Consider the following 25,991-nt stretch of genomic DNA (forward strand, 5'->3'; position numbering starts at 1 on the left):
GAGGCATGACCCGGGTGGGCTCCAGGCCATGGGTGATCAGGACGACATGGCGGCAGACATGGGTGGCCCAACGCTGTGCTTCGGTGGTTATTCCCTACGTTCTGTCACCACAGCCTTATGCGAGGGTGCGCTGGCACTGCCTCCACGAGGCAGGTGTGGAGGAACAGGCGGCCGTCCCCACTTGCCAGTGTCACCCCACTAGGCAGCTGCCTCCATGCCAGCCAAGTCCCTGGGCACAACCCCCTCTGCTCATCTTTCACTTCACCTGTTGACAGCTGGGCCAGACTCGCACCTCCACCTCACTGGTTCCTGAGGCCTCATCAAGTCCCTAAAAGCTGTCTTCTGCCCTGTTTGCCAGAACCGCAAAGGCCATTCATGATGTATTTCTGCTAAATCAAAATAATTTTCTGATCCTTCTCCCACTTGGCTGGGCCATGTGACATTAGTGACCACTCTCTTCTTGAATCTGTAACAGCATACATTCTTCTTCTTCCAATTAGAATATTATTTATGTGAGCAAGACAGAGAACTCTCACTGCTGGTTTACTCCCCAAGTGCCTGCAACAGTGGGGGTTGGGCTGGGCCAAAGCTGGGAGCTGGTAATGTAGTTGGCATTTGGTGGTAGAAACCCAGTTAGTGGAGAGAATCCAATTATTTGAGCCATCGCTGCTGCCGCCCAGGGTGCACATCAGCAGAAAGCTTAAATCAGTAGCCAGAGTCAGGGATTAAAGCCCAGCACACGGATGTGGGAGATGGGTCCTGATCATTAGGTCAAATGCCTGACTATGCACTGGTTCCCAACCTGAGCCTTATGAACATCAGGGGCTCCTAAGCTGGGTTGCAGGGTGTTCTTGAACCTACTGAAGTGACCCCACAAGTATGCACCTGTGTGCATGTTCCTGGGGAGGGAGTCCACAGCTTCTCAGAGTCTAAAAGGGACTGGGGTCAATAACGAGCACACACTGTCCCACCCCTGCCTGCTGGGCCCACGTTTTCTCCTCTTGTCTGGACACTTCCTCTTAGGCTTCATGGTAGAAACTCTGCCTCTGTCCCCAGGGTCCAAGCCTTGACCCTCCACCTTCTCTGCTCCATCCCTGGTGACCACCACACCCTCCACGATGCCTTCCTGCAGATCTGAGTCCACCTCAGCCCTGCATGGCCACCTGCACTGAGCATCTCCAGGGAAGAGGGAGAAATGCGGGGTCCAGGGTTTGCTTTGGAGGTGATGGCCGTGTTTTAGATGAGTGCAGAGGTGGTAGATGTAATAAACACCACTGAACAGTACACTCTCAAATGGCTAATTTTCCATTATATGAATCTCACCTCACATTATCCCATCACTCATGTTCCCAGTACAGCGTCAGCCATCAACCCTACCCCCTTCTCCACACGCTATCGAAGCCTCCCACGGAGGCTCCTGACCTTCAGGCAGAGCCCAAACCCCATGGGGTGGCACTCGAGGTTCTACAACACCTGACCCTGGCGGCCACGTCCCTGCCTCTGCTCTCCATCACCACCCAGCTCCTTAGGTGTGCCGCGTCTCTCCTCCCAGCTCCATCAACTGCTCACGTTTCCTTCCCTGGAAGTCCCTCCTCCCTGCCGGCTTACTGGGGTGAGGCAGCCCACGCGGGAGGCCCCTCCCTCACCACCCTGGATCACACTGGCTGGTGGGGGTCACCTCGCCTGTCTTGTCTTCCACGTGGTGTTGAGCGTTACAAGGGCAGGGTCTGGCCTTTCATTTGGCATCGCCGGTGCCCACTGCGGCAGGTGCTTGGAGACTGGTTGGGAGTATATGGAGACTGGTTGGGAGTATAGTCAGTAGAAGAAGCCCTTTCTGAGGGCTGTGTGCCCGTCTCAGAGCAGAACCCGGCCCAGAGGGCAACAGCTTTGGGTGCAGTTAAGGAAGTGCCTTGGAAGGGCTCGAGGCATCTGCACAGGTGGATGCTGAAGGAGGGGGCAAGCCCAGGAGGGCAGACAGGGAGAGGTGACCCCCAGCTCTTTCAGACCAGGCTCTAGGCCAACTACCCACATCTCTGTGCTGGCAATCCCATGTCACTGACATTCTACCCCCTAAGGATCCACCTCTCTCAAATCAGGTTTGAGTGGACACAGCAGAATCCTAACATGCCCGTGGGCTACCCTAACTCTGCGGAACCCCTCTTGCCTTCCCAAGCCTTGTCGTAGATGCCCCTAGGAATTCCAGGCTCCAATGGCTGTCTGCAGTCAGTGTTGTCAATGTCCCCTGCTTCCCTGCACGCTGACCCCTCTGTGTTTATTCCAGCCACCTCCCCCAGCCTTGCTCTGTGCCCTGGGCCTTGCGTGGGGAGGGTGAGCGAGGCGTCTCTCATGCCACTACTGCTGGCATCGTGGCCGCAGGCTTGTGAACCCTCCACACTGGGCCTTTATCACACAGGCACATTTGGGCCACCTGCAGAGCTCACGGAGCCCTTGAGTCACCCTCCCTGCCACACAGAAAAGTCCCCTCCTATAGGGCAAGCCTCTGCCCGCCCCCTCACCCCAGCATCACCCCTGTCTGCCCATCCGGCCGGAGCTGGTACTGAGTGGCATCTCTGGAGGAATCCGGCAGAGGGACTTGGGCCAAAGCTTCAGCGTCCCCTTCCCCCTCCGGTGGCCAGCCCTGGCGGCCCTGCCACTGTTGGTGATTGTTAGGGGAGCGCCGGGCGAACAGTGGGCGATTCAGCGAGCAGGCCTCTGAGCAACAAGCCCTGGGCTGTGCCGAGCTCTTCAGAGTGGGCAGAAAGGGTAACACGGGGTGCACACGGCAACCCTCGGGGACCGACAGCAGCTCTGGGATGGGTGGAGGGGGTCTCCCTGCAGCTTGCATGTCCCCCACCCTACCCTGGGTCAGATGGTCACCTTGACATCTGAATCACTCAGACTCTGACTAGCTGCTCCCCGAGAGGCAGGCTGGAGAGAAGCTTCTGAGTGTGGGGCCATGGAGCTGGAGATAGAGCCTGGCAGAGCGAGGGGACTCAGAGGGCCAAGCGTGAGGAATGCCAGGTGTGGTCAGGGCCAGGAGCCCACCTAAGAAGCCTGTTCCTCCTGCACCTGCTTGAGGCAGGCTGGGCCGGGACAGACAGACCACCTGGTGGGTGGCTTGTACCTGGGGGCTCCAGGTAGGCAGTGAGCCTGCAGGGCAGGCTGGCAGAGTGGCCGCACCTGAACCCATGGCTGCCCTGGGCAGTAGAGTTCTACTGGCTTTGTGGACATTGCCTCACATCAATCCCTCTCTGGGTCCTCTGCCAGGACTAGAGTTGGGAGGGGCACCTGGTACCCATGTCCCAGCCACACGACCTTGAGTCACTCGCTTGACACTTGCCATTCTCTCGGCTCTACTTTATTTCCTTATTTAAGCCAGTGGGTATCACTGCATGACCTTGGGTTAGCTGTTAGAACATGACATGTTGACATCATGGTATGTGGGAATGAGCACACTCTCTTCACTCTTAAGGGGGATAATGATGGTGCCTTTCTCACAGGGCTGCTGGGGTTCAAAGAGGCATCCCTGGGCAGCATGGCGTGGCACGAGGTCACTCAGCCGTCCCCTGCCAGGCTGGGGTCCTGCTGCATGGCTCTTTGCCTTGGGAATTCTCAGGGATACTCTTGGATCGCTCTCTCCCAGGTTCTCTGCTGATCTGTGCTACCTTCACCAACCAGCCTGAGCCCAGCGCTTAGCTGTGTCACCAGTGAAATGACTTTTAGTTTCTGCTGAGGTGTTGCTGGTGTTTGTATCTATCTGCGTGGCGGCACGATCCTCTTTTGGAAGACTGCTTCTACAGACAGGCCTCCCTTAAACGAGTTTTGTGGTGTGCTTTGGGGTCCTGTGCTCTCAGAAACTCAGGACTTGGGAGAACACTGATGTCTCCGGCATCAGGGACCACACAGCAGGTCAGGAAGGGACCAGGCGTTACCTGTTGTGAACGAGGTGAAGAGCCGGACGTTGCCGTGGGCGAGCGCCTGGTAATAGGACCAGCTGAGGTACAGCATCAGGGGCACCCAGATGATGGGGACACTGTACCTGCAGGAAGGCCAGGGTCAGAGAGATTCATGCACAGGAAATCAACAGGGGCCGTTTCCTAAAGACCTACATCTCAATAGGGTACACAGTGACACCAGAGCACATGCAGAAGGTGTGTGGGTCGAAGCGGGCAATGGTGTGGGGAAGAGGGGAAGAGGAGAGGAGGCTATAAATCCATGTACCCATCTCTAAGATGAGTTATTGGCCCATGGCTACCGACGCAGTGCATGCATTTGGGTAAACACTGACCTCTTGTGGCAGAGGTGCTAATTGCAAGCAAAATTGTTCCCATGGGCGTTAAAGGTTGTAAATCCCTCTCAGAAGTCTGGACTAGACCAGGGGTGGCATTCAAAGTGGTTTCTGGCCATGTGTTGGGCTGTCACCTGCTTGGTGGATAAAATCACGCACATGCCTATGGCATGTTCTGCCCTCCCCAAGGGCTTACAGCATTTCCCTGGGCTCTGGGGAGGGGCTCGTTTGCTTCTCCCCCTTCCAAATCTGATTGGCACCATCAAGAAAGAGGGACAGCCCACCACAGGAGGAGCAGGCTCACCAGACAGTCTTGGACAAGGCCTCGATGAGATCTGAGTGGAAAAGGCGGATGGGCCTGGCCACTGGCTGGTGGACCCACTCGTCGTACTTCTCTCCCAGGTGGCCCACCTGCCACAGGAGAGGCTTCTTCCAGTCCACCAGGTCCTGCGAGGAACAGAGCCAGAGGACTTGACGCGCATGCCTTTGCACAGTCTCCGGCTTGCTTCCAGGTGACCGCTGTCCCCCCCCACCCCCCACCTGTAGTGTTGGCAGTGGGGGACTCCTCACCCTCCTGCTTCCGGGATCCAGAACTGACCAAGCTGCTTCTCCCAGGCCCCTGACCACAGCAACAGGACCCAGGACAGGCCTAGGACCTACGCCGGTGCCATGAGCCAGCAGACACCCTCTCTTCCTGGAGCTGCTAAGATGGCAGAGCCTGCCAGAGGAACAGGCTAGCACTGAGGACGCCAAACCAAGAGCTACCGATGCAGAATCCTGGGGGTGACGTCTGAGCACCCAGATGAAGCCGCACCTGAAGCTCCAAGTATTGCCCAGGACACTTTTCTTTTTGTCTAAGACAAGGACTTGGGTCATTGTTGCCCTGGACTGTTTAGCAACAGGAGCCAATACCTTCTGAATCAGGAGTGATACAGGGACTTTCCCTTCCACCATGGGCTGTCCGCTTGGTGTTGGCCTGGGTAATTCACTCATTCATCTAACTAATCACACATTCCACAATTTGCTTCATATTTCACAATGGGAAATACGTATTATGAAAAAAGAATGGATTTCAATTTTTTTGCACCAAAGTAAATTTGCAAAGAATCAACAGTAATAGAAGAGACTTTTTTTTTTTTTTTTGACAGGCAGAGTGGATAGTGAGAGAGAGAGAGACAGAGAGAAAGGTCTTCCTTTTGCCGTTGGTTCACCCTCCAATGGCCGCCGTGGCTGGCGCATCTCGCTGATCCTAAGCCAGGAGCCAGGTGCTTCTCCTGGTCTCCCATGGGGTGCAGGGCCCAAGCACTTGGGCCATCCTCCACTGCCTTTCCGGGCCATAGCAGAGAGCTGACATGGAAGAGGGGCAACCGGGACAGAATCCAGCACCCTGACCGGGACTAGAACCCGGTGTGCCGGCGCGACCGTCTTTGCTTTGTAGAGCGTAGGGCTTATCTGGAGTTCAAACTTTGGAGTCGGGCTTGACTACAAATCTTGGGTCCACCACTTCCTCTGTGACCTTGGGAAAATTACACTTTCTCTCCGAGCCTGTTTCCCTGGCTACAAAATGGAGGTAATAATAACGGTACGCGCATTAAGTGCTCAGCGAGATGAAGCATGCCAGGCGGGAGCTTCATGGTGACCCACGGCAGGCTGAGCTCTGGATGCAGAACCATCGGTGTGAACACAGAGGTCCAGGGTAGTGAGGACCTGGGGTTTGGGTTGGCACTCATGTGACATGGAGGAGTTGATAACAGGGTGAGGAGTGTAGATGGAGATGTGGGGTTGAGAATGACGGGGGCCCAGCTGGGACCTTGACCAGTACCAGCGGGAACTCTGTGAGTGGCAGATCAGCTGAGAGCTTTAATAGCAGACAACTTGCACCAGGTCCAGTGGTTGGTGCTTTGTCCCCAAAGGCAGGAAGTATGGGCACCACTGGTACTCTCAGGCTGACTCCCAGAAGCAGGAAGAAAATATTAAAGACCTTACTTCGGGGCCGGCGCTATGGTGTAGCAGGTAAAGCTCCTGTCTGCAGTGCTAGCATCCCATGGGGCACCGGTTTGAATACTGGCTGCTCCACTTCCAATCCAGCTCCCTGCTATTGTGCCTGGGAAAGCAGTAGAAGATGACCCAAGTCCTTGGGCCCCTGCACCCTTGAGGGAGACCTGGAAGAAGCTCCTGGCTCCTGGCTTCGGATTGGCCCAGCTCTGGCCACTGTGGCCATTTGGGGAGTGAACCAGTGGATGTAAGACTCTCTCTCTGCCTCTGCCTCTCTATAACTCTGACTTTCAAATGAAAAAATAAATATTTTTTAAAAAAGAAAGACTTTACTTCCTTTTTTAAAAAATTAAAAAAAAAATTTATTTGACAGGTAGACAGTGAGAGAGAGAGACAGAGAGAAAGGTCTTCTTTCTGTTGGTTCATGCCCCAAATGGCCGCCACGGCTGGCGCTGAGCCTATCCGAAGCCAGGAGCCAGGTGCTTCCTTCTGGTCTCCCATGTGGGTGCAGGGGCCTAAGGACTTGGGCCATCCTCCACTGCACTCCCGGGCCACAGCAGAGAGCTGGCCTGGAAGAGGGGCAACCGGGACTAGAACCCGGCACCCATATGGGATGCTGGCGCTGCAGGCAGAGGATTAACCAAGTGAGCCACGGCGCCGACCCCTTACTTCCTTTTAAAAAACATATTTATATAAGAGGCAGAGAGACCTCCCTTCTGCCAGTTCACCCCACAACCGTTGGGACTGGGAGCCTGGAATCAGTTTGGGCAGGGACCCGACTGCTTGAGCCATCATCTGCCACCTCCCAGGGTGGGCATTAACAGGAAGCTGGGATAACTGGAAGTGGAGCTGGGATCTGAACCCAGGCACTCCAACGTGGGATGCAGGCGTTTTAACCGTTAAGCCAAGCACCTGCCCTTAGAGAGCCCATATTTCCAACTGTGAGATGTTTATCTCATCTTTAAGCCGTAGTTGAATGTGTTCTAATGCACAGAGTACAAGAGTATGTTAGCCGTGCAAATAATGAATAATCAAAACGGACACTAACACAGAGTGTGTTCAAAAAGTTCACTCCTAGGGAAGAAAGAACAAAGAGTTCAGAGGCCACAGCTGTAGGCATTGAGAAGCCGTGAAGATTTCCGATGAGTCAGTGAACTGAAGTTGTTGAGAACAATGAACTTGGAGGTGGGACCACCTTCAGAGCCTGCCTCTGCCCATCAGCAGCCGTGGAATCCCATGCAAGGGAGCCACTGGGCCCCAACCTACCCCCACAATTGGGATGAGGTGGTGGGTGTTCGGGTGATCTCCAGAACAAGGGGGTGGGGGGTGATGCAGCCACAGCAGGAGGGCAGGGTCTGGACAGGCACGGGAAGAGCAGGAGCCAAAGCTGTAAGTGGAGGCACAAGACACAGGTCTGGGAGACAGAGCCAACAGAGATCCTGGGGCCCAGGTGGACTCTCCTCCCGGCACAGGTGTCCCCAACCAGAGCCGGCCCAGCCCCAGCGGGTCTCCCAGGAGCCAGCCTTCACGTGTGCCCAGCTGCTTGAGGGTGAAGCTAGTCCTTGGGAGCGGGGACGTGAGGGTCCTGGCACAAGCAAGCAAGGTCCTGGGCATTCTCCTGTGACTGTGCCAAGGGGGAAAGGTTGTGGCTCCTGCCATGTGCGCCTGGCAGGTCCCCGGTGCTGGCTGCTTTCCTGAGGCAGGGGGAGGGGATCACTTCCTGCTTCTCAGGCTGGAAGATGACCCAGGTCAGCCCGGAGCCATCCCGCCCTGGCACCAGCCAAAGAGGCAGCTGTCCAAACCCCGCCCACTTGCTGCTCCCTCTCTGATCCCAGGCTCCTTGACCTCACCCCTTGGGTTCAGCAGCAGGTGGCCTCATGGGATGCATGCTGTCTCATTCCTCCTGTCTCTCCACCCTAGATCTCTAAATGTACACTCCTGCATACATGTGCGTGCGTGCACACACACACACACACCACCCTGCCACCTGCACCAGGGAAAGCAGCTCGAGGAAGCAGCCAGCAGCCCGTGTGTACAGCTTATCTCGCAGCAGCCTGCAGAGCCCCACCTCCAAGGAAGCTGGACCAGGGTCACAGGCAGAGCTTTAAGCTTTGGCCCAGTTGCAGTAACTGAGCACTGACACGGAGCACTTGTTAGGATGCCAAGCGTGGTTCTGAACACTTTCCACGTGGTAAATCAATCGCTCCTCACCGCACACCTACCCGGGTGGGCCCTGCAGTTATTGCCACGCCGCAGGTAGGGACACAGGGGGACTGCGCTGCCTGAGGTTGCCTAGTCATGTCTTCCTGACGAGGTGGCCCCTTGACCACTGGGAAATCGCCATCGTGGTCCTGGTACTGTTCCGAAGTCCACTTTGATGTCGTGAGAGCTGCACAGCTTTCTGAAGCCTGGCATTGGCAGGGCCTGTTTTTTTCCACCCTTTACTTCCAACCTGTGTATGTGTTTACGTTTCAAGTGCAGCTCTTGTAGACAGCACACAGCTGGGTCTTGCTTTCTGCTGGGCCAGTCTCCTTGGATTGGTGTGTTTACACTATTTACATTCAGTATCAGCATAGGTCTACCTCCTGCTGTTTTCTGTCTGTCTCCTCTGGTCTTCCCTTCCTTTCTTGCCTCAAATATTTAAAAATATTCTATATTACTTCCTCTATTTATTTTTAGCTGCTTCTTTTTTTATTATTTATTTGACAGGTAGACTTATGGACAGTGAGAGAGACAGAGAGAAAGACCTTCCTTCTGTTGGTTCACCCCTCAAATGGCTGCTACGGCAGGAACTGTGCCAATCCGAAGCCAGGGGCCAGGTGCTTCTTCCTGGTCTCCCATGGGGGTGCAGGGGCCCAAGGACTTGGGCCATCTTCCACTGCTTTCCCAGGCCAAAGCAGAGAGCTGGACTGGAAGAGGGTTGACTGGGACTAGAACCAGCACCCATATGGGATGCCAGCACCGCAGGTGGAGGATTAACCAAGTGAACCATGGCACTGGCCCCTAGCTGCTTCTTTTTACATTTTCTCGGCCTGCTGTTGCTCTGAGGGTGATAACGTGCATCCCTCACTTATCACTATCTGTCATGAATGAAACCCTGGTTTCTGTATACTTCACAACTCCCCTGTATCTGAGCTTCCTTTGTGCACCTCATTCAGAGTTAGCCAGCTTAGATAATGGATATTTCTAGCTACAGGAGAGGGGTGTGGCCAGGTGGACCTTGCTCTCCGCATGGACTGGTTTGGGCAAAATGTTTACCCACTATTCTGTGTTGTCCTTATTCTGTAAAGCAGATGGAAAAAAATGCCATAGGATGCATGAGTTTAATTCGGCTGGGACACAGCTGAGCACTGAGCAGGGGCGCCAGCCTGAACCCAGACCCTAGTTTGGAGGAAGCAGATCAGAAGGAAAGGAAGGCTGGAGCCAGGGCGCTGAAGCGGGGCTCACAGATGCGGTGGGAGCGGAGTGCCCAGCACAGGGCTCTGTTGTCTGACATCCGGTCGCCAGCTCAGCCTTTGGAGATGAGGAACAGACTTCCCCGGGCAGAAGGGCAGGTGTGGGCCAGTCGTACAAACGACGAGCTCCCTGTCTAGGGCCAGTCCTGTGGCTGCCTGTGGCCTGCCCGTGGCTTTGCAGGGCCTCCAGTCTGAGCTCTGGGAGGAGCCCTCCTCACTGCCCTGGGACGACCACTCGGCGGGGGCGGGGAGGGATTCCAAGCAAGTTTTGCTCCATCTTTTCCCCTGCAAAATTCCTGCCCGTCATCAGAGGCCTCGGGTCTGCTCTCCCTGGGATGTGAGCCCATTTTATGGATGAGAATACCGAGGCCCAGGTTCATGGGCTCTCCAGAGGCGGCTGGCTGGTTCCAGTAGGAACCTCTCCTCGCCCTTCCCTCGGCTCATAGAACCCTCCACACAATCTCCCAAAGTTGGGACGTCCCCCTGAGGGCTTGACCTTGATCTTGCCATAGGCGGACCTGCACTGACCGATGTCCTTCCTCAACCCTCCTCGAGTCCTGGCCATGGACGGAGAGCCTCAGCTGGTGCACCCACCTCCCACAGGCTAGCCATTTTCAACAGGGCAGCTGGCTGCGAGCTGGCTTTGGGCAGGAAGGATGGGGCTGCTCGGGATCCAGCGAGGTGGGAAGCGGCTCCAGGTCAGTTTCACGTCCTACTGTTCACCATGAGAACCCCTTGGCTCCTGGTCTGGGCCCCTCCCGCTAGAGCTTCCTAAAGCTTGGGGGACTCGGGCAAGGCACCAGCCAAGCTCTGGGGGGAGGGGAGGGGGACCACGCCTCCAGCTCCCCCTCCCTTTATAGCAGGGGAACCTATAGCTAAATCCAGGTCGTGTGGATGAAGGTGAGATGTACCCAGAAACCGCTTTGTAGTGGGCAGCTTGTAGAGGTTGGGGGTGGGGCCTTTGGTGATCCAGAGACCACAGGAATAGGCCCCGGGAGGCAGACGCAAGTCGGGGTGATTTGGCCAAAGCACCTTCCGCCCACGCCCACCGTGTGGGCCCGTAGCCCTCCCCCCAGCTCTGTCCCTGCCCCAGTGGGGAGGGGTGGGGGAGGGCCTCTCAGGCTATGCCAGGAATGCAGCCTGAGCCAGCAGGGGAAAGGGCAGCCCGCTGCCCCCAGGGTGGGCGGAGGGACCGCTGCCCGGGTGGGGAGGGAGCCTCCTCTGCCCCCCCCCCCCCCAGGTCCCCTTCTGCTGCGCAGCACAAGGCCCAGGTGGCCCAGGACGTGGTCCCAGGGCAGCCCCGGTCAGGGAGCCACCGGGCTGAGAGTCTGTTTCTCTTCGACAGTGGAGGGGAATGTGGGAGCCGGGCAGCGGCTGGTGCCAGCAGTCCCTCCCACCGCCAACATTGGCCAAGACAATGGTCTAAAGAAATGTCTGTGGAGCCCAGAGCACATAGCTCCAGGGCAGCTCTGTGAGCCAGGGAGGCGGAGGATGGACTCTGGGGGCGGGCAGTGAGGACAAGATGCTCTGCCCCTCCCACTGCTTGCCCCTGACCTTGCCAGGTGGGGGCTGTGGCAGCTTCATTTAAGATGAGAAGACTGAGGGCTGGAGGCGTCCAGCCCAGACCCGGGGTTCTTTCCATCTGGCCTGGAGGCCTTAGCTCAGCACAGCCAGGCCCCGTGGCTGTGACCTCCTCAGCACAGAGGCTTTCAGGAGCCTGGCGCCGAGTCTGGGGCAGGGGTCAGTGGGGCCAGCAAGGTGGGGCTTCCGGGGTGGCTCTGCAGGGGGCTGCAGGCCCACCCCGTGGGGTCCACCTGGGCCAGGCTCAGGTCCACTGAGCAGCCCCTGATCTCGAGGGTTTTTTGTGTGCGCTGGGTGAGAGGCAGGGGGTTGAGCGGACCACTGCATTTTGTTTTGTGACACACCTAGCTGACAGCCTCCCTGTCTTAGAGAGAAGAGGACAGCCACGCCCACCGGCAGCCTGAAGATGCTGGAAGGGAGCCGGTTATGCTGTAATCTGGCTGGGGCTTCTGGGAGTTATAGGAGAGGATGTGGCTGGGTTTTGGAGACACCTCCAGTGCCTGCTCAGCCTCCCGCCTCCCTCCTGCTACCCCCTCTCCAGACACGGGCCTCAGGGGCTTGTACTTGGCCAACCATCAGGGTTCTAGGATGTGCGGAGGGGAGCAGCGGTGGAGAGGCGGGCTCAGCGGGTACCGCCAGCTGGACCACTAAGGTCCCCACCAGGTGACTCTGGGTGGGAGATGGAAGCTCTTTCCCATCAGTTCAATCAGGACAGCTGTAATCCTTATGCTGTTGGAAGGCTCAAGTCAGATAAGAAATGATCCAAAGTGCTTGGCACCAGTAGCTGCTCCGTAAGAGCAGTGTGGATGTGGTGCCAGCTGCACTGCCTGAGGCACCTGGGCAGGGAACTCGTGCAGACCCCTCCGGTGGCGCCTGTTTCCTCTGCTCCCTGGGCTGCTTCCCCAAGCGGGGAGGGTGGTGGAGAGGGTGCCCAAGGGAGGGCTCTGAGAAGGACACAGCCGAGCACCCAAAGGAAGCAGGCACGTACCCAGACACCAAGAGCAGTGGGCAGCTCCGGCCACCAAACCGGCTCAAGCTCCAGGACAGCCGGGTTCCAGAAAGCAGGGAGAGAGGCACAGAGGGTGAGGAGCCACAACCTGGCTTCTTGTCCCTGAAGGAAGCCCCAGTCCTGCTTGGCCGGATGATCAAAGAGATGATTTAGAAATTCTTCCAGTAAAATTCCACGCAGGGCCCGAGCCAGACTGTGTCTCACCTCTGAGCAGGCTGGGCAGCTGGACTTGCTTCTTGCTATTTATTTATTTATTTATTTAAGAGGCAGACAGAGAAAGAGAGAGCGAGCGATATGGTATGCTTATCTACTGGCTCACTCCATAAATGCCCATAATAGCCAGGACTGGGCCAAGTCACTCCAGGTCTCCCACGTAGGTGGAGGAACCCAAGTGCTCGAGCCAGCACTGCTGTAATAGCAGGAATTCCAGAACTGGATAGTGGAGCCTGGGCTCAAACCAGGCCCTCTGACATGGGATGTGAATGCCCCCAGCTGCGTCTTCACCCCGGCGCCACGCACCCGCCCTGGCCTCCTGCCCCTCCCTGCTGGCCTCCTCTTCTCCCCGGGCCCAGCATCCCCATCCGTTTCCCCTCACTCTCTCCAGCATGGCCTACGCTGGCCCCGGCTGCTGCGGTCAGGGAAGGTTGGTAGCTCAAGGCTCCCTTCCTCTGCAGACCCAAGGACTCACCTTGAACGCAAAGCACAAAGAGTTCCCTTTGGCAAACCCTCAATTTCAGGACCAGATGTGCAAACCTGCCTGGGGCCTGCGGACCCCCAGCTGGGAAAAGCTTCTGCCTTGTGGGCCTCTCTCCACCGCTCCTCAAGGTCTGGTCCTACGAGACCCCCTCCCGCCATGGCCTCCTCAGTCCTGCTGGGTAAGGATCAAAAGCAGGGCTTAGGGGAGTCCTGCGCCCACCTGCTCTCAGCCCCTCCGCTCCCTCCCAAAGGGTGCATGGACCTTGTGGATGAGCTGGGACCAGAACCCTTTTGAGAAAACAAAAATGGAGAAGAAACCAGCAAAGCCCCTCCGACCCTCGCCTCCCTGAGCTGGCTTTTCCCAGGGTCCTAAGGGAGCGCCCAGACAGCCCAGGTTGGCGACAAATCCTTGCCTGGAGGAGGCTCAGCCAGGCCAGGGACACGAGAGGACAGGGGGAGAAGGAAGAAAGTGAGTGCAAAAGGGAATCTAAGACAGGCCTGGCGTCTGGCACCAGCCCACTGGTCAGGCTAAGCCAGGAGCAGGCCCTGGGGAGGAAGTGCCCGTCTTCCCCTCCGAGGCTGTCCCCCTGGGGTACAGGTGATGGCGATCAGCCTGGATGGACTTGACCCACCCCTGGCCTCACACGGTAACAGGCCAGGGTGAGCCCTGATCCACAGCTCAGGGACCTTCCCCAGAGCAGGTCTCCTCCCCTCCTGGGCAGTCTTTCCTGCCCCCTGTGCCTGCCTCACGTGTCCAGCCTGGGCCACCTTTTTCTTTAGAGAACTTCTTCCCAGCGTCCATGCTCTCAGCCATGCCCACAGGTGCTGGCTCCTCTCCGCATTCCTTCCCTGGGCTGGGACCCGCTGCAGCTCCCTCTGGTCCCATGCTCATTTGCGGAACCCTCAAAGCTCCTGCTGCCTCAGGGCAAGTAGTCAGGGGGCGTGGATGGGGGTTACTGGCCCTGGGGAAGGGGCCTGCCTGTCTTGCTCAGCTCCCGGGGTCTGTGAACTACCCAAGCTGTTGTCCTTTTGGTCCTCCAAGCACAAGTCCCCCAAAGCATCCAGAGAAGTCTCTCTTCTGTACCAAGACCCCCACCACCATGCCTGGCCTGGGTGAGGACACTTGAGCAAGTGTGGCCGTGCTGAGGGTTGAGGCCTGGTTCCAGGGAGCCAGTAGGAGGCCTGCTGTGTGGCTGCAGCCAGTCTTTCTTCTCGCTGGCCTTCCTTCCACTCTCATGCCTCCCTGGAGGGGATGGCCATAGAATACCTTCTCCCAGCCTAGGTGGAAGCCCTCAGGCGTCTTTCCTGTGGACTGAAGGCTCACCCACGTGATAGGTGCCATCTCTGAACCCTGAGGTCAGGGTTCAAGGGTCCTGGCCATGGGAAGGCAGTGGAGGATGACCCAAGTGCTTGGGCCCTGCACCCGCATGGGAGACCAGGAGGAACACCTGGCTCCTGGCTTCGGATTGGCGCAGTGCGCCGGCCATAACGGCCATTAAGGGGGTGAACCAATGGAAGGAAGACCTTCTCTCTCTCTCTCTCTCACTGTCTAACTCTGCCTGTCAGAAAAAAAAAAAAAAGAGTCCTGGCCAAAAGGGCCCGGCAAGCTGTTACCCATCCCATCTCCCGTGGTCGCCTGTGTCCCCTGGGCACGCTGCCGGCACTCGCTCACATTGTCATGAGCACTCAGGGGGTGTGGATGGGGGTTGCTGGCCCTGGTGGGGGGGCTGCCCTGCTTGCTTCTGTCTGCAGCGCACAGACCAGGCATTTTCATCTGCACCAAGAGGAAACAGCACCATGACCACGCACAGGCAATCCTGTGCCCCACACTACAGCGAAACAGCGTCCAGGCCTGGTCCCCTCCAGAACCCCCAGGCAACACCTCCTCCCCTGGCCCCCAGCCGGGGCTGCATCTCCATCAGCGACTGCTCGGCACCTCCAGATCTCATCTCCCCCCACCACCGGCATCTGCCTGACCACAGCAAGGTGCCGGCCTCCAGACACCAAGAGAGTGTGCCATCACCTGTTCCCTGCATACCTGTGCGGCCTCCCTGCCCTGTAGCCATCAGTGACTCAGGCGATCGCATGCCGAGGGCAGCTCTGCCTGGTGCCTAGGCCGTACTGCGCAAGTCAGGGTCCACTGCCCCTGCCACTGTCCCCTCCTCAGCTCTGGGAGTCCTGGTAGGAGACTTCTATTCCTCCAGGGTTATCGGACAGGCTGGTTCTGGGCAAAGAGAGACCTCCTTGTGTGCTGTACCCCTGCTGTCCACCAACAAGGCGCCCCCACAACCTCGGCATGGGTTTGCTGCCCCAGGTCCCGCTTGTGAGCTGGGGCACCTGCTGCCTCGCCCCTCATCTTCCTGTTGTGAGTCCCCCGGCCTCTGGCTCCACACACGCACTCCTTATCCCAGCGGTCGTTAATGGTCAGTCGCCCCTCCTCCATCCCACGCCAGCTACCTTGTCCCAATCCACCACTTTGAACCTTGGTTCGAGAGCTGGGTCTGTCTTCTGAGTTTCTACCAAGGCTGCAGCCTCTTTCTCCAGGGAACCCTGAAAAGAGAAGACACGAGGGGATCACTTACAGCAGAGGTGGGAAGGGAGCCAGCTCTGAGCTCCCGGAAGATGAGGAAGCAGCCAGGAGCCCCGGGAGCCCTGTGGGCGGGGCAGGTGGGTGGAATTCAAGGGCGTTGAGCACTATCTGACAGCAGAGGGACACTGATGTGGGGGTCATTCTTCTCTGTACTTTTCTTCTCGCTCAGAAAACAAACTTCTACAAAAAGAAAAGAGGCATAAGATTGGGGAGAGGGAGTGAGTGTTGGGAAACAAGAGCGGCTGGGGGAGTCCCTGCCAGGTGCCTCCAGACCCCTGGCAGGTGTCGGGTGGGCATCACCCACGCCTGATGTCTACCCTGCCTCCCTCCCTCTCTCCCTGGTTGTTCAGTAGGTCCTGTGGCCATGGCGGTGGCCTCGAGGTGCACACAGCGGGCAAGGCAGCAGGGAGGGACGGAGCCTGTCTCGCCAGCAGCCCCACGTGGAACTGGCAGAGGAGTGCCCTAGTAGGCTCAAGGTCAAATTGAACTGCAAAGAGGTAAAGTTGGAAAGAAATGGAATGTGCTGGGAAAATCACACAGCCCCAGCCAGCCCTGACGTCACACGGGGTGAGGCCAGGGAGAACAGGCTGGCTCGGAGGTGAAACTCATACTTCCCCGTAGAACGCTCACCAACAGCGCCTGCCCCCTGAGACGGAGGGAAATCAGGGTGCTGCTGGCCACCCAGGGGCCCCTGGAAGCTGGGTATTGGCAAGAGGTAGAGGGGACTGGATGAGGAGTCACTTGAGGTTCCTTTTTTCTAAAAGTTGCCATCCTTGAAGTCAGAGTTACAGAGGGAGAGGGACAGAGAGAGAGGTCTTCCATCTGCTGGTTCACTTTCCACATTGAAGTCGGGAGCCAGGGCCGGGCTGAAGCCAGGAGCCAGAAGCCAGGAGCTTCATCCAGGTCTCCCACATGGGTGCAGGGGCCCAAACACTTGGGCCATCTTCCTGCTGCTTTTCCCAGGCCATTAGCAGGGAGCTGGATCAGAAGTAGAGCAGCTGGACACTAACCGGCACCCACACGGGATGCTGGCCCCGCAGGCAGTGGCTTTACCTGCTACGTCACAATGCCAGCCTCTCACTTGAGGTTACACTGTCATGATGCTTACGTTTTTGTTGCTAAATGAAACTGATGGTGACAGTGACCAGGTCGGCCTTCCTAGGGAAACCCATCATGTACCCCAAATAAAGGTAGGCTGTCATGGTCCTGTCCTGCTATGTCCTTGGTACATTTATTTCGTGTCCTCAAGCTCATACCTGATTTTTTTTTTTTTAAAGCATCTCATGCTGTCTTGAGGACAAAGAGAATGAATTTCATAGCGCATCTTGCACTGAAACTCCTTAAGTATCCATTTATATGTCCTCCCTTTTCCCCACGTCGGTCACTCCATCATCTTGTTCCTTCTGATTCTGTTTTACCCTCAAAATACCCCAGAGTTGGGGCAGGCATTTGCTGCTGCAGTTACAACACTGCCTGGGACACTTTCATCGCATATCAGGGTGCTGGGTTCGAGTCCTGGCTCCACTTGGGATTCTAGTTTCTTGCTCATGAACATCCTGGAAGTGACAAGTGATACCTGAAGTAGTTGGGCCCCTGCTATCCATGCGAGAGATCTGGGTAGAGTTCCAGGCTCCCGGCTTCCACCTGGGCCAGCCCTGGCTGCTGCAGGCATCTGGGGGAGTGAACCGGCAGATGAGAGCTCTCTGCCTTTCAAATTCATAAAAAATAAAATACCCGAGAGTGCCGCCTGTCACTGGCCCATCCTGCAGGAGAGGTAATTTATTGTGGTCACCCCAAGTCTTTCTTTAGGGAAAATCTACCCCTTCTCTGCACCCCCAGTTCCATTCATTGCAACCCCATCTGCCTCTGTGTCTTCCCAGTCTTAGCAGGAAGGGGTTGCCATGTAAAATATCACTAGGTGCTTCTATCCCACACACCTCAGGGAGACAGACACAGATCTGCCTGGGGCATGCCCACCTGAACCATCGCTGGCCACGACAGAGACGATGTTGACTGCCACCTCCTAGCACCAGGCATGCACCTCACACTTCCAGTCCTTGTACACCTGTCCCTTCTGTTCAGCGGGCCACCTGCACGCTTCCAGGTATCACTCCTGGTTCTGCCCCTGCAGGGCTGCCCGAGCCCCTGCTCTTTCACCCTCAGGCCTGCAAACATCTAAGGACAGCTGGTACTCCCGCCCCCTGCCATCTGCTTCCTCTAGGACCCTTTGGGACCCAGCGAAATCTCTTCGCCTGCCCACTGGCCACACTCCTCTTCCACGGCAGCCGTGAGGGGGCCCACACAGGACCCAGCACTGCCTGCGTGGGAAGTTCTTGTAGTTCTGATCGTGGGAACCAAGCGACCACTGGCCCTTCTAGCAGGTCACTCTGCTCGTGACCACCTGAAGCTTTTTAAGTAGAACAGTGCTGCCCACAGGGGCAGAGAGCTGGTGTGGGCCAGAGCGTGATCCAGACCTGCGGCCACACAGAAGCTGTGGAGGAGGCCTTGGATGCTCTGGGCGTAGGGAGGAGTGGGAGGGCAGTGGGAGACAGGGAAAGCCCAAGAGATGACCAGGGACAGGAAGCCCCGCCGTCAGGGTCGGTGGTCTTGGTCCCTTCCTCTTCCCAAGTTCTCCGCACTGCAGTGGAACCCCATCCACCTGCACCGCACTGGCTCCGCAGACCCGGGGACGGCCCTCTCTCTCCAGCCCCTTGCCCTGGGAGACCGGTCCCAGCTTCCCCCATCCGAATGGAATGGACGCTCTGGGAGGTGCACGCGCTATCATCCTCTGCCCTTTGCTTCCCCTCGACTTCCCCGGAGTCTGCCCCATCCCGGGCTTCCCGGCTCCTTGGGTTGACACTAGCTTCTCCCTCTCACACAGGGACAACCGGCTGTGTCCTCACGTTTTCCTTCTCAAACGTCTCCCCGTGTGAGATGGAGTCAGAGGCGATCAGGTCACGAAGGCTTGCTGTGCACCCAGCCCCGTCACCTTCCTCATGGCTGTAGGAAGCAGGTGGAGTTACGGCTCTCATTAGCCGGCGAGCGGTCCCCTGCGGCTGAGGGGTCGAGCTAGACGTAGGGCTCTGGAACACTTCTCTTTACCCTCACGCTCTTCTTCCCTAACCGTTCTAGCGAGAAACAAACTCTTCATTCTCCAACTGCACAAAAAGCACACTTTCTATGTATGCAAAGACCCACCACCTGCAGTGGTCCTTATAACGTCTTGCCTCTGGTTTTCGAATGTTGGGGTCATTATCTTGTTTGTCCACTGGTGTTCCAGAAGCCAATGGGGCAGGGACCTTGTGAATTACCACTTCCTGTTCCTGTGGCTGCAGTGGTTGGACCCTGAGATATGCTAGATGTGCGAGTGCTGTGGCATAGTAGGTTAAGCCTCTGCCTGTGGCGCTGGCCTCCCATGTGGGCACCAGTTTGAGTCCCAGCTGGTCCATTTCCTATCTAGTTCCCTGCTGATGGCCTGGAAAAACAGTGGAAGATGGCCCAAGTGCTTGGGCCTCTGAACCCACATGGGAGACCTGGAAGAAGCTCCTGGCTTAGGATTAGCCCAGCTGTGGCCGTTATGGCCATTTGGAGAGTGAACCAGCAGATGGAAGACCTTTCTCTCTGTCTCTCCCTCTCTGTCTGTAACTCTACCTACCTCTCAAATAAATAAATAAAATCTTAAAAAAAAAAAAAAGAAAAAGAAATGATAGGTGCTCCAGCCACAGGTCCTAAGGGTTGAGGAGGGAGCCATGTTTCAATGCTGGGCCTTAGCAGGGGAGCCTCTGCCCCTGAGACACTACCATGTGGTGGGCCTGGCTGCTAGGACTGGAGCCCACAAGTGTGGCATGACTCTCGCTCCTTGGGAATGTGAGACGAATAGAGCAGGCTCACCGCTCAGCACCTCCAGACAGCGGAGGGGGGAAACACGGCTCTGCCTGGCAGGGCTGCCCTGGCATACGGACCGTGCCTTCTTAGAATGCCACTCTGGGCAGGCTAGGGCAGTGTCAAGATATAAGGGTCCAAATTCCAACCAGATCCACGCCAAAGCTTCTCAGTGGCCTTTGGCCAAGTGTATAGGACAGGCACGTGCAGAACTGAATGTATGTAAGCTGATAGGAGCCTGGCAACATTTTATTTTGCCAAATAAAAATTGTTTAAAAAATGACTGCAAGCAACATATGCCCAAGAGGCAATGTCAACACCAAATGCATAGAAAATAAATGTTTTCAGAATAAAAGACCGTTCTTCCCGAGAAACAGCAGTTAGCAAGCTTATATTGACGTAGACAGAGGGGTTCCTTTTTTAAATATGAGTGCAGACAATGACTAAGCAAAACGCGGGCTTTATGACCATGGCTCATACATACATAGTTGTTTTCTGGGTTCGAGTTTGTGACTGTGGGGCCCCGAAATGGAAGGTGGGCCACCTGTTCATCACATTCCAGTGCTAAGGTTTCACTTAAAAAATGACTAAAGATCCAGCTCACGAGGGATGCTGGCTAAAACTGGGAAGAGCACTTGGAAGGCTTTTTTGTGCAAATGGAGTCCAGTGCGGCAAGGGGAGGCGCCACGCTCTCTGCCCTCTGCCTCCCTCCCAAGCACCAGGACAGGAGCCATCTGGGGCCCAGAGCCTGGCTGCCCACTTACATCCTCAGCTCCCAGCAGTCAGGGACTCCTTCTTGGGGTCCCTGGGAGCCACTGTCCAGCACCGGCCAGGCGGCTTGCATCGAGGGAGGACGAGGAGGGCACGTCAGGGAGAAAGGGAATAGGCACGGCCTCCCCCCACCCTGCTGACCCAGCTTAATCATGCCTCAAGGTTCCTGGGGCCACCCGGGAGAAATGTCACGAGTGAGATACTTTGGATAAATAAATCCCCTAGAAGCAAGGTGCTTCTGGGGTGGTGTCGTGAGACCACACCCCTCCCTGGCAGCAGCCAGGTTATCATCACGAGATTGGACACGCTTCCAAGGCAGGGGGAGACTCCAAGGAGAGCAGAGCTGGCGTCACTCGGAGCCAGGAGACCTTGAGGTGCTGCAAAATGCCCCGTGGGGCGTCTTCCACTGCCCAGTGTTCTCAAGTCACGTTGGCTGTGAGATGCCAGGAAGCCTAAAAGTCTTCTGTGCATGGGACCAAAGACCTTCCTGAAGGAGACTCCCATTCTCCTCCGGCGGCTGCGTGGAATGAACCGAGTCCCTCTGGGAGCAACCGCTCTACACGCCCTGCGGGCTGATCGAACCCTTGCTTTCCAGGCGTCAGGGCCCTGGTGTTTATTTTATGGTCGAGCCAGGCTCACCCTTGAATTCCACGGGCCAACACCGTCCATGAATCAGGAGTGTCTAAAGGTCATTCCAGGGAACTAGGGTACAACCCCAGCATGACAAGCTTTTGAAACAAGTTTCTTGGAAACTTCCACAATGCATTATTTAAAAGACTCCTGATCCTGGAGGGAAGCCAGAGAGCTTTAAAAACCAAAAAGCAGGCCGGTGCCGTGGCTCAACAGGCTAATCCTCCGCCTTGCAGCGCCGGCACACCGGGTTCTAGGCCCGGTCGGGGCACCGATTCTGTCCCGGTTGCCCCTCTTCCAGGCCAGCTCTCTGCTGTGGCCCAGGAGTGCAGTGGAGGATGGCCCAAGTGCTTGGGCCCTGCACCCCATGGGAGACCAGGAGAAGCACCTGGTTCCTGCCATCGGATCAGCGCGGTACGCCAGCCGCAGCGCGCCAGCCGCGGCGGCCATTGGAGGTGAACCAACGGCAAAAAGGAAGACTTTTCTCTCTGTCTCTCTCTCTCACTGTCCACTCTGCCTGTCAAAAATAAAATAAAATAAAAAAAAAAATAAAAAAATAAAAAATAAAAACCAAAAAGCACCTCCACGTGAAGCATCTGAGCGTGTGCCTTTTTTGCAGCGTTAGGAAATTGTTCTGGTGGTGCCTCTGGATGCAACACACTGAAGTATTTGGCCAGGGCAGTGAGGGGTTTTATAGCCAGGCAGATACTACCTGTCACTGAGAGAATTGGCATGAGGGTGGCCACACAGGGGCTGTCCAGCCTGCCTGGGGCGCATGACAGATTTTTCACAGAGTCCACATGAGGGACACACAGTAGCCTTGCCGCCCTGGCCTCGCCATGGGGTTGGGGGAGCACTTTCACGGCAGGTACCGTGGCTGAAAGCACCTCCTCTCCTTCGGCCCGTAGCCCTGTTGACTCTCTCCCAGCTGGAATGGAGCCTCGGTCCGTGTGGAATGGATACATCTGGAACCCCAAGTGGAATGTGCTGGAACCCAGCACAGCGGCGGCACTCAAGCAATTGCAGAAGGAAACGTTCCCGAGCAGGTGGGCACCCTGTGGAGGCTGACAGCCTGGGCCTGGCGTGCAAAGAGCCACCCTGGTACCTTTCATAGCCTGTGCTTATAGGGGAGGTGAACAACAGGTGCCCTACCAAGGAGCCAGGGAGCGGCCCCCTTGTCCAGTCTGAGCCGAGAGCCGCCGCTCGTGCAGGGCGGTACGGTGGTGGTACATGGAGGGCACTTGGACCCTTGGGTCCTTCTAGCTGCAGTCTGAGGCCACCAGAGAGAGAAGCCTGCCAGGCAGCTGCACCAGCCTCACTTCTCCCAGCACAAGGCCAAGTCCTGGTTGGCCAGGAGGCGCTGAACTGTAGCCTCCCTCTTGGGGCAGTGGTCCTGCCCCCCCCCCACTTCCTCTGGGCACTCTCCTCTGCCAGTTCTCTCACACCAAGGCCAGCACCCTCAGCCCCGAATACACAAAGCACCTAGCAGTTGTTCCCTACCAGCTCCTGGGAGAGGCGGTGCTCAGGGGGCACCTGGAAGGGAGAGAATCCAGAGCCGCTGTCCAGGCCCAGCCTGAGTCAGCTCCAGCCCAGGACAGAGTTCCAGACCAGGTCCCATCACCGACTTGGTGCATGACCTCAAGCTCTGCCTTTGAGAACAAGAAGTGGCTCTTGGCTGGCAGGGACACCCCAACTTCTGCTCTGTCCTCACAGGTCAGGCTGGTGACAGTGTCGAGAGAGCAGGAAGGGGACGATTCATAATACAGACACGTTTTGCTTGTCTCTCAAACACGTAGGACTATTCTTCCCTTCGGCAAAGAAAGGTGCTTGGTTTGAATTTTTTCTTACAACATGGGTACTAAGAACCCAGACAAAACCAGGATGCTCCCTTTTGCTACATGCATTGGTATGGAGGAGAAAGAAACTCAACAAGGGCAGTGACAATGGCCATTGCACTTGGCCTTGGAATCAGGGAGCCCACAAGGAATGGAGTGAGTGGCCTACAGTGGCACAGAGGGGCCATGCCCTGTGATAGAAAACAGCCCTGGCAAAGGTCAGGTTATGGGAGGGGGGGACCTTCTGGTTTCTATGAAAAGCTGGAGCACAAGATTTTAATGTGAAGTCTCCAGATTTTAAAAATTGATTTGCATTTAGAACGAGCAAGTTCTATGGACCAAACCAACATGTCTGACTATATGAGGGTAGTTCAAAAAGTTTATAGAAAATGGAAATAAAAGATCGGTTTATTTTGGTGCCAAAAGATCTAAATCCATGCATTTTTTTCCATACTATGTATTTTCTTTTTCTTTTTTTTTTTTTTTTGACAGGCAGAGTGGACAGTGAGAGAGAGAGAGATAGAGAGAAAGGTCTTCCTTTGCCGTTGGTTCACCCTCTAATGGCCGCTGCGGCCAGCGTGCTGCAACCGGCGCACCGCGCTGATGCGAAGGCAGGAGTCAGGTGCTTCTCCTGGTCTCCCATGCGGTGCAGGGCCCAAGCACTTGGGCCATCCTCCACTGCACTCCTGGGCCATAGCAGAGAGCTGGCCTGGGAGAGGGGTAACCGGGATAGAATCCGGCGCCCCGACCAGGACTAGAACCCGGTGTGCCGGAGCCACAAGGCGGAGGATTAGCCTGTTGAGCCACGGCGCCGGCTCCATACTATGTATTTTCACTGAACTCTTTTGAAGCCCCTTTGGTAGGCCAGGCTGAGACCCCTTTTGGTCCCATTCCCAGGGAAGGGGGACGGGGCGAGGCCCCCACAAGTCTCAGAACAGGGAATCTAGATGGAGGGCTGTGCTGCACCCCCAGAGCCAGGCCTGCAGTGTCAGCTGTACCAAGGCCCTGGGTAGAGTGGGGATACGCTGACTCCAGGGGAGCCGGAGCCCAGCAAACTCCAAGGAAGGGTGACCCCAGACCTCTTCCTCTTCCAGCCTAGGGTGGCAATGACTGGCTTGAGAAGGAAGCGTCCACAGTGGACGCAGGTTTCTACTGGTTCTCTGCCCCTGGTGTCTCCAAAGGCGACAGAGTCTGTGAGGGTGGGAGCGTCAGAGTGGAGGCGCAGGCCACACACCAAGGCTGTTGTTCCCTCCTGGGTCTCATTGCACTCCACAGATGGGGAAACAGAGGGCACTCACGCAGGATCTGTTAAACAGCGGCGGGAGGGCCAGGCAGGAGGCCACTTCCAGGGCTGTGCCCCATCGCCCTGCTCAGACACCCCCCAAGTCCCTGCCTCAGTCCCCAGGCCCCGTCTTCCCTAGAGAGGCCTTGCTCGGAGGGCGCCTGGGCGGGTGTGTGGGGAGGGGGGAGCTGGAGAAGAACAACAGAAAGCCTGGGCCCTGCCCCACAAGCGAGCAGGGCCCAGAGGACCTGAAAGGAGGCAGTGTGTGCGGCAGGCGGGGGTGGGGGCCCACATAAAGGAATGCTGTTCGGGAAAGCCGGGGCTGGGCCTGCGGGATGGACAGATGGCCCTTTATCCCTCGGCTGGGGTTGTGCCTGAAAACCCTTTCTCTGCACCGAGATGGTGCCCTGGGCCCTGTGTCCAGCAGCCTCCATCCCACCCCACAGAGGCACAGAGGAGGCGGGGCTCCAGGTGGAGAGGGGCAGATGGGAGGAAGATGAAGGAGCTGGGCGGGCAGAAGCCGCATCTATACCGAGAGCCTCCTCGGCTAGGCCACCCTGGTCCTCCAGTGTCTTGGAACTGGCTGCTTTTGGGAGCCAGCAACTTTTGGCTTGGATGAAGGCATCCAGAGTGGGAGTGGCTTGCTCCCATCTCTAGTGAGCTGTCCTTGGCCTTGCTTAGTCCGAGGACCAGCAGAGGCTGAGCTCTACCCACAGAAGGGTGAGGTCTTGGGGTCTGGGCAGGTGACAAGTCACAGGACCCCCAAAACACACCCACCTTGTGCCCTGCCCAAGGTCACCTCAAGGTGATTAGTTCTGTGAGTCTCTATCCCTGTATTCGTGGTAGGAGGAAGAAAGGATCAAAGAGAACCATGTGTGACCTCCAATGTGTGACCAACTTTTGCCTGGGACAGGCCCAGCCCTCCAGGCCCCTGTCTTCCATTTACAGGAACTGGCAATCCTTGTACTCGCGAGACGAGGCTCCTCTGATGCCATGGCCAACAGCCTTGTCGGCAGAAGCAGACACCAGCACAGGTGAACACTCTAGGACATCCGAAAAAGGAGCCAGTGGCTTCAAAACGCGAAATTACTGGGCCAGGTGTGGGCGCAGTGCTGCAGATACCACCCGGGCCACCTGCATCCCGTGGCGGAGTGTCCGGCTCGAGTCCCGGCTCCTCTGCTTCTGAACCGGCTTCCCGCTAACATGCACGCATCCTGGGAGGGAGGCAATAATGTGAGGAGTCGCGTACTGGGGTCCTGACCATCCACGTGGGCAACTTGGCTGCAGCTCTGGGCTCCTGGTTGGCCCAGCTCTGGCATTTGGGGAGCGGAACAGTGCACTGTCACTCCAGTCTCTGTCTCTCCTCTTTTCAAATAAAATGAAAAATAATAAAATAGTAAATCCGCACTCAACATTCACCAGGGTGCCCCCACAAATTGTAGGCTAGCCACTCGATTCTCTACCACACCCTGCCGCACCTCATCAGCACCCGCGTGGAGCTTCTGCTCTCTGGCCTCCAGCCTCAGACGAGGGCAGCATTGCCAGGAACGCCCTGAGCCATGTGGGGGTGGGATATACCCAGGGGAAAAGGCCCACTGTAGTCCAGTGGGTGGGGACGTGGCCTGGGCTTGGCTGGGTGGACAGGAGGAGGTCTTGCAGGCTCACTTTCTGGGTCTTTCTTACCAAACCCCTGCATCTTGCGGCAGTGGCAGGACAGGAGGGCCCGGAGTTCCAAGTCCAGGGGGCAGCGCCAGCAGCTTGCCGTATATGAGATCCTCAGTGGCATTCTTTCATAGACCTGCCGAGGCCACGGCCAGACTGCAGGCTCCTAAGACTCCGACTGCAAGGCGCCTCAGGTGCTAATGGACATCTGGACCACAAGGAACAGACACTGAGGCCACGTGGACTGCAGTGTCCCCTCATCAATCAACTTGTATTGAAAACGAACTTCTGATCTACCACGCAATCCCCAGTCTG

General features: G+C 56.9%; 1 protein-coding gene across 1 annotated transcript in view; it reads right to left on the reverse strand.

The window, feature by feature from the left end:
• Nucleotides 1–25,991, reverse strand: part of FA2H (fatty acid 2-hydroxylase) — a 52,857-nt gene that overhangs the window by 7,112 nt on the left and 19,754 nt on the right. The window contains exons 2-4 of the mRNA XM_062176959.1: nt 15,482–15,574; nt 4,593–4,735; nt 3,933–4,039 (exon numbers count right to left, since the gene is read on the reverse strand). Coding sequence (XP_062032943.1) covers nt 3,933–4,039; nt 4,593–4,735; nt 15,482–15,574 — 343 coding nt within the window. The remainder of the gene's footprint in view (nt 1–3,932; nt 4,040–4,592; nt 4,736–15,481; nt 15,575–25,991) is intronic.

The sequence above is a fragment of the Lepus europaeus genome, chromosome 19 (genome assembly GCF_033115175.1).
Source record: "Lepus europaeus isolate LE1 chromosome 19, mLepTim1.pri, whole genome shotgun sequence".
Lineage (NCBI taxonomy): Eukaryota > Metazoa > Chordata > Mammalia > Lagomorpha > Leporidae > Lepus > Lepus europaeus.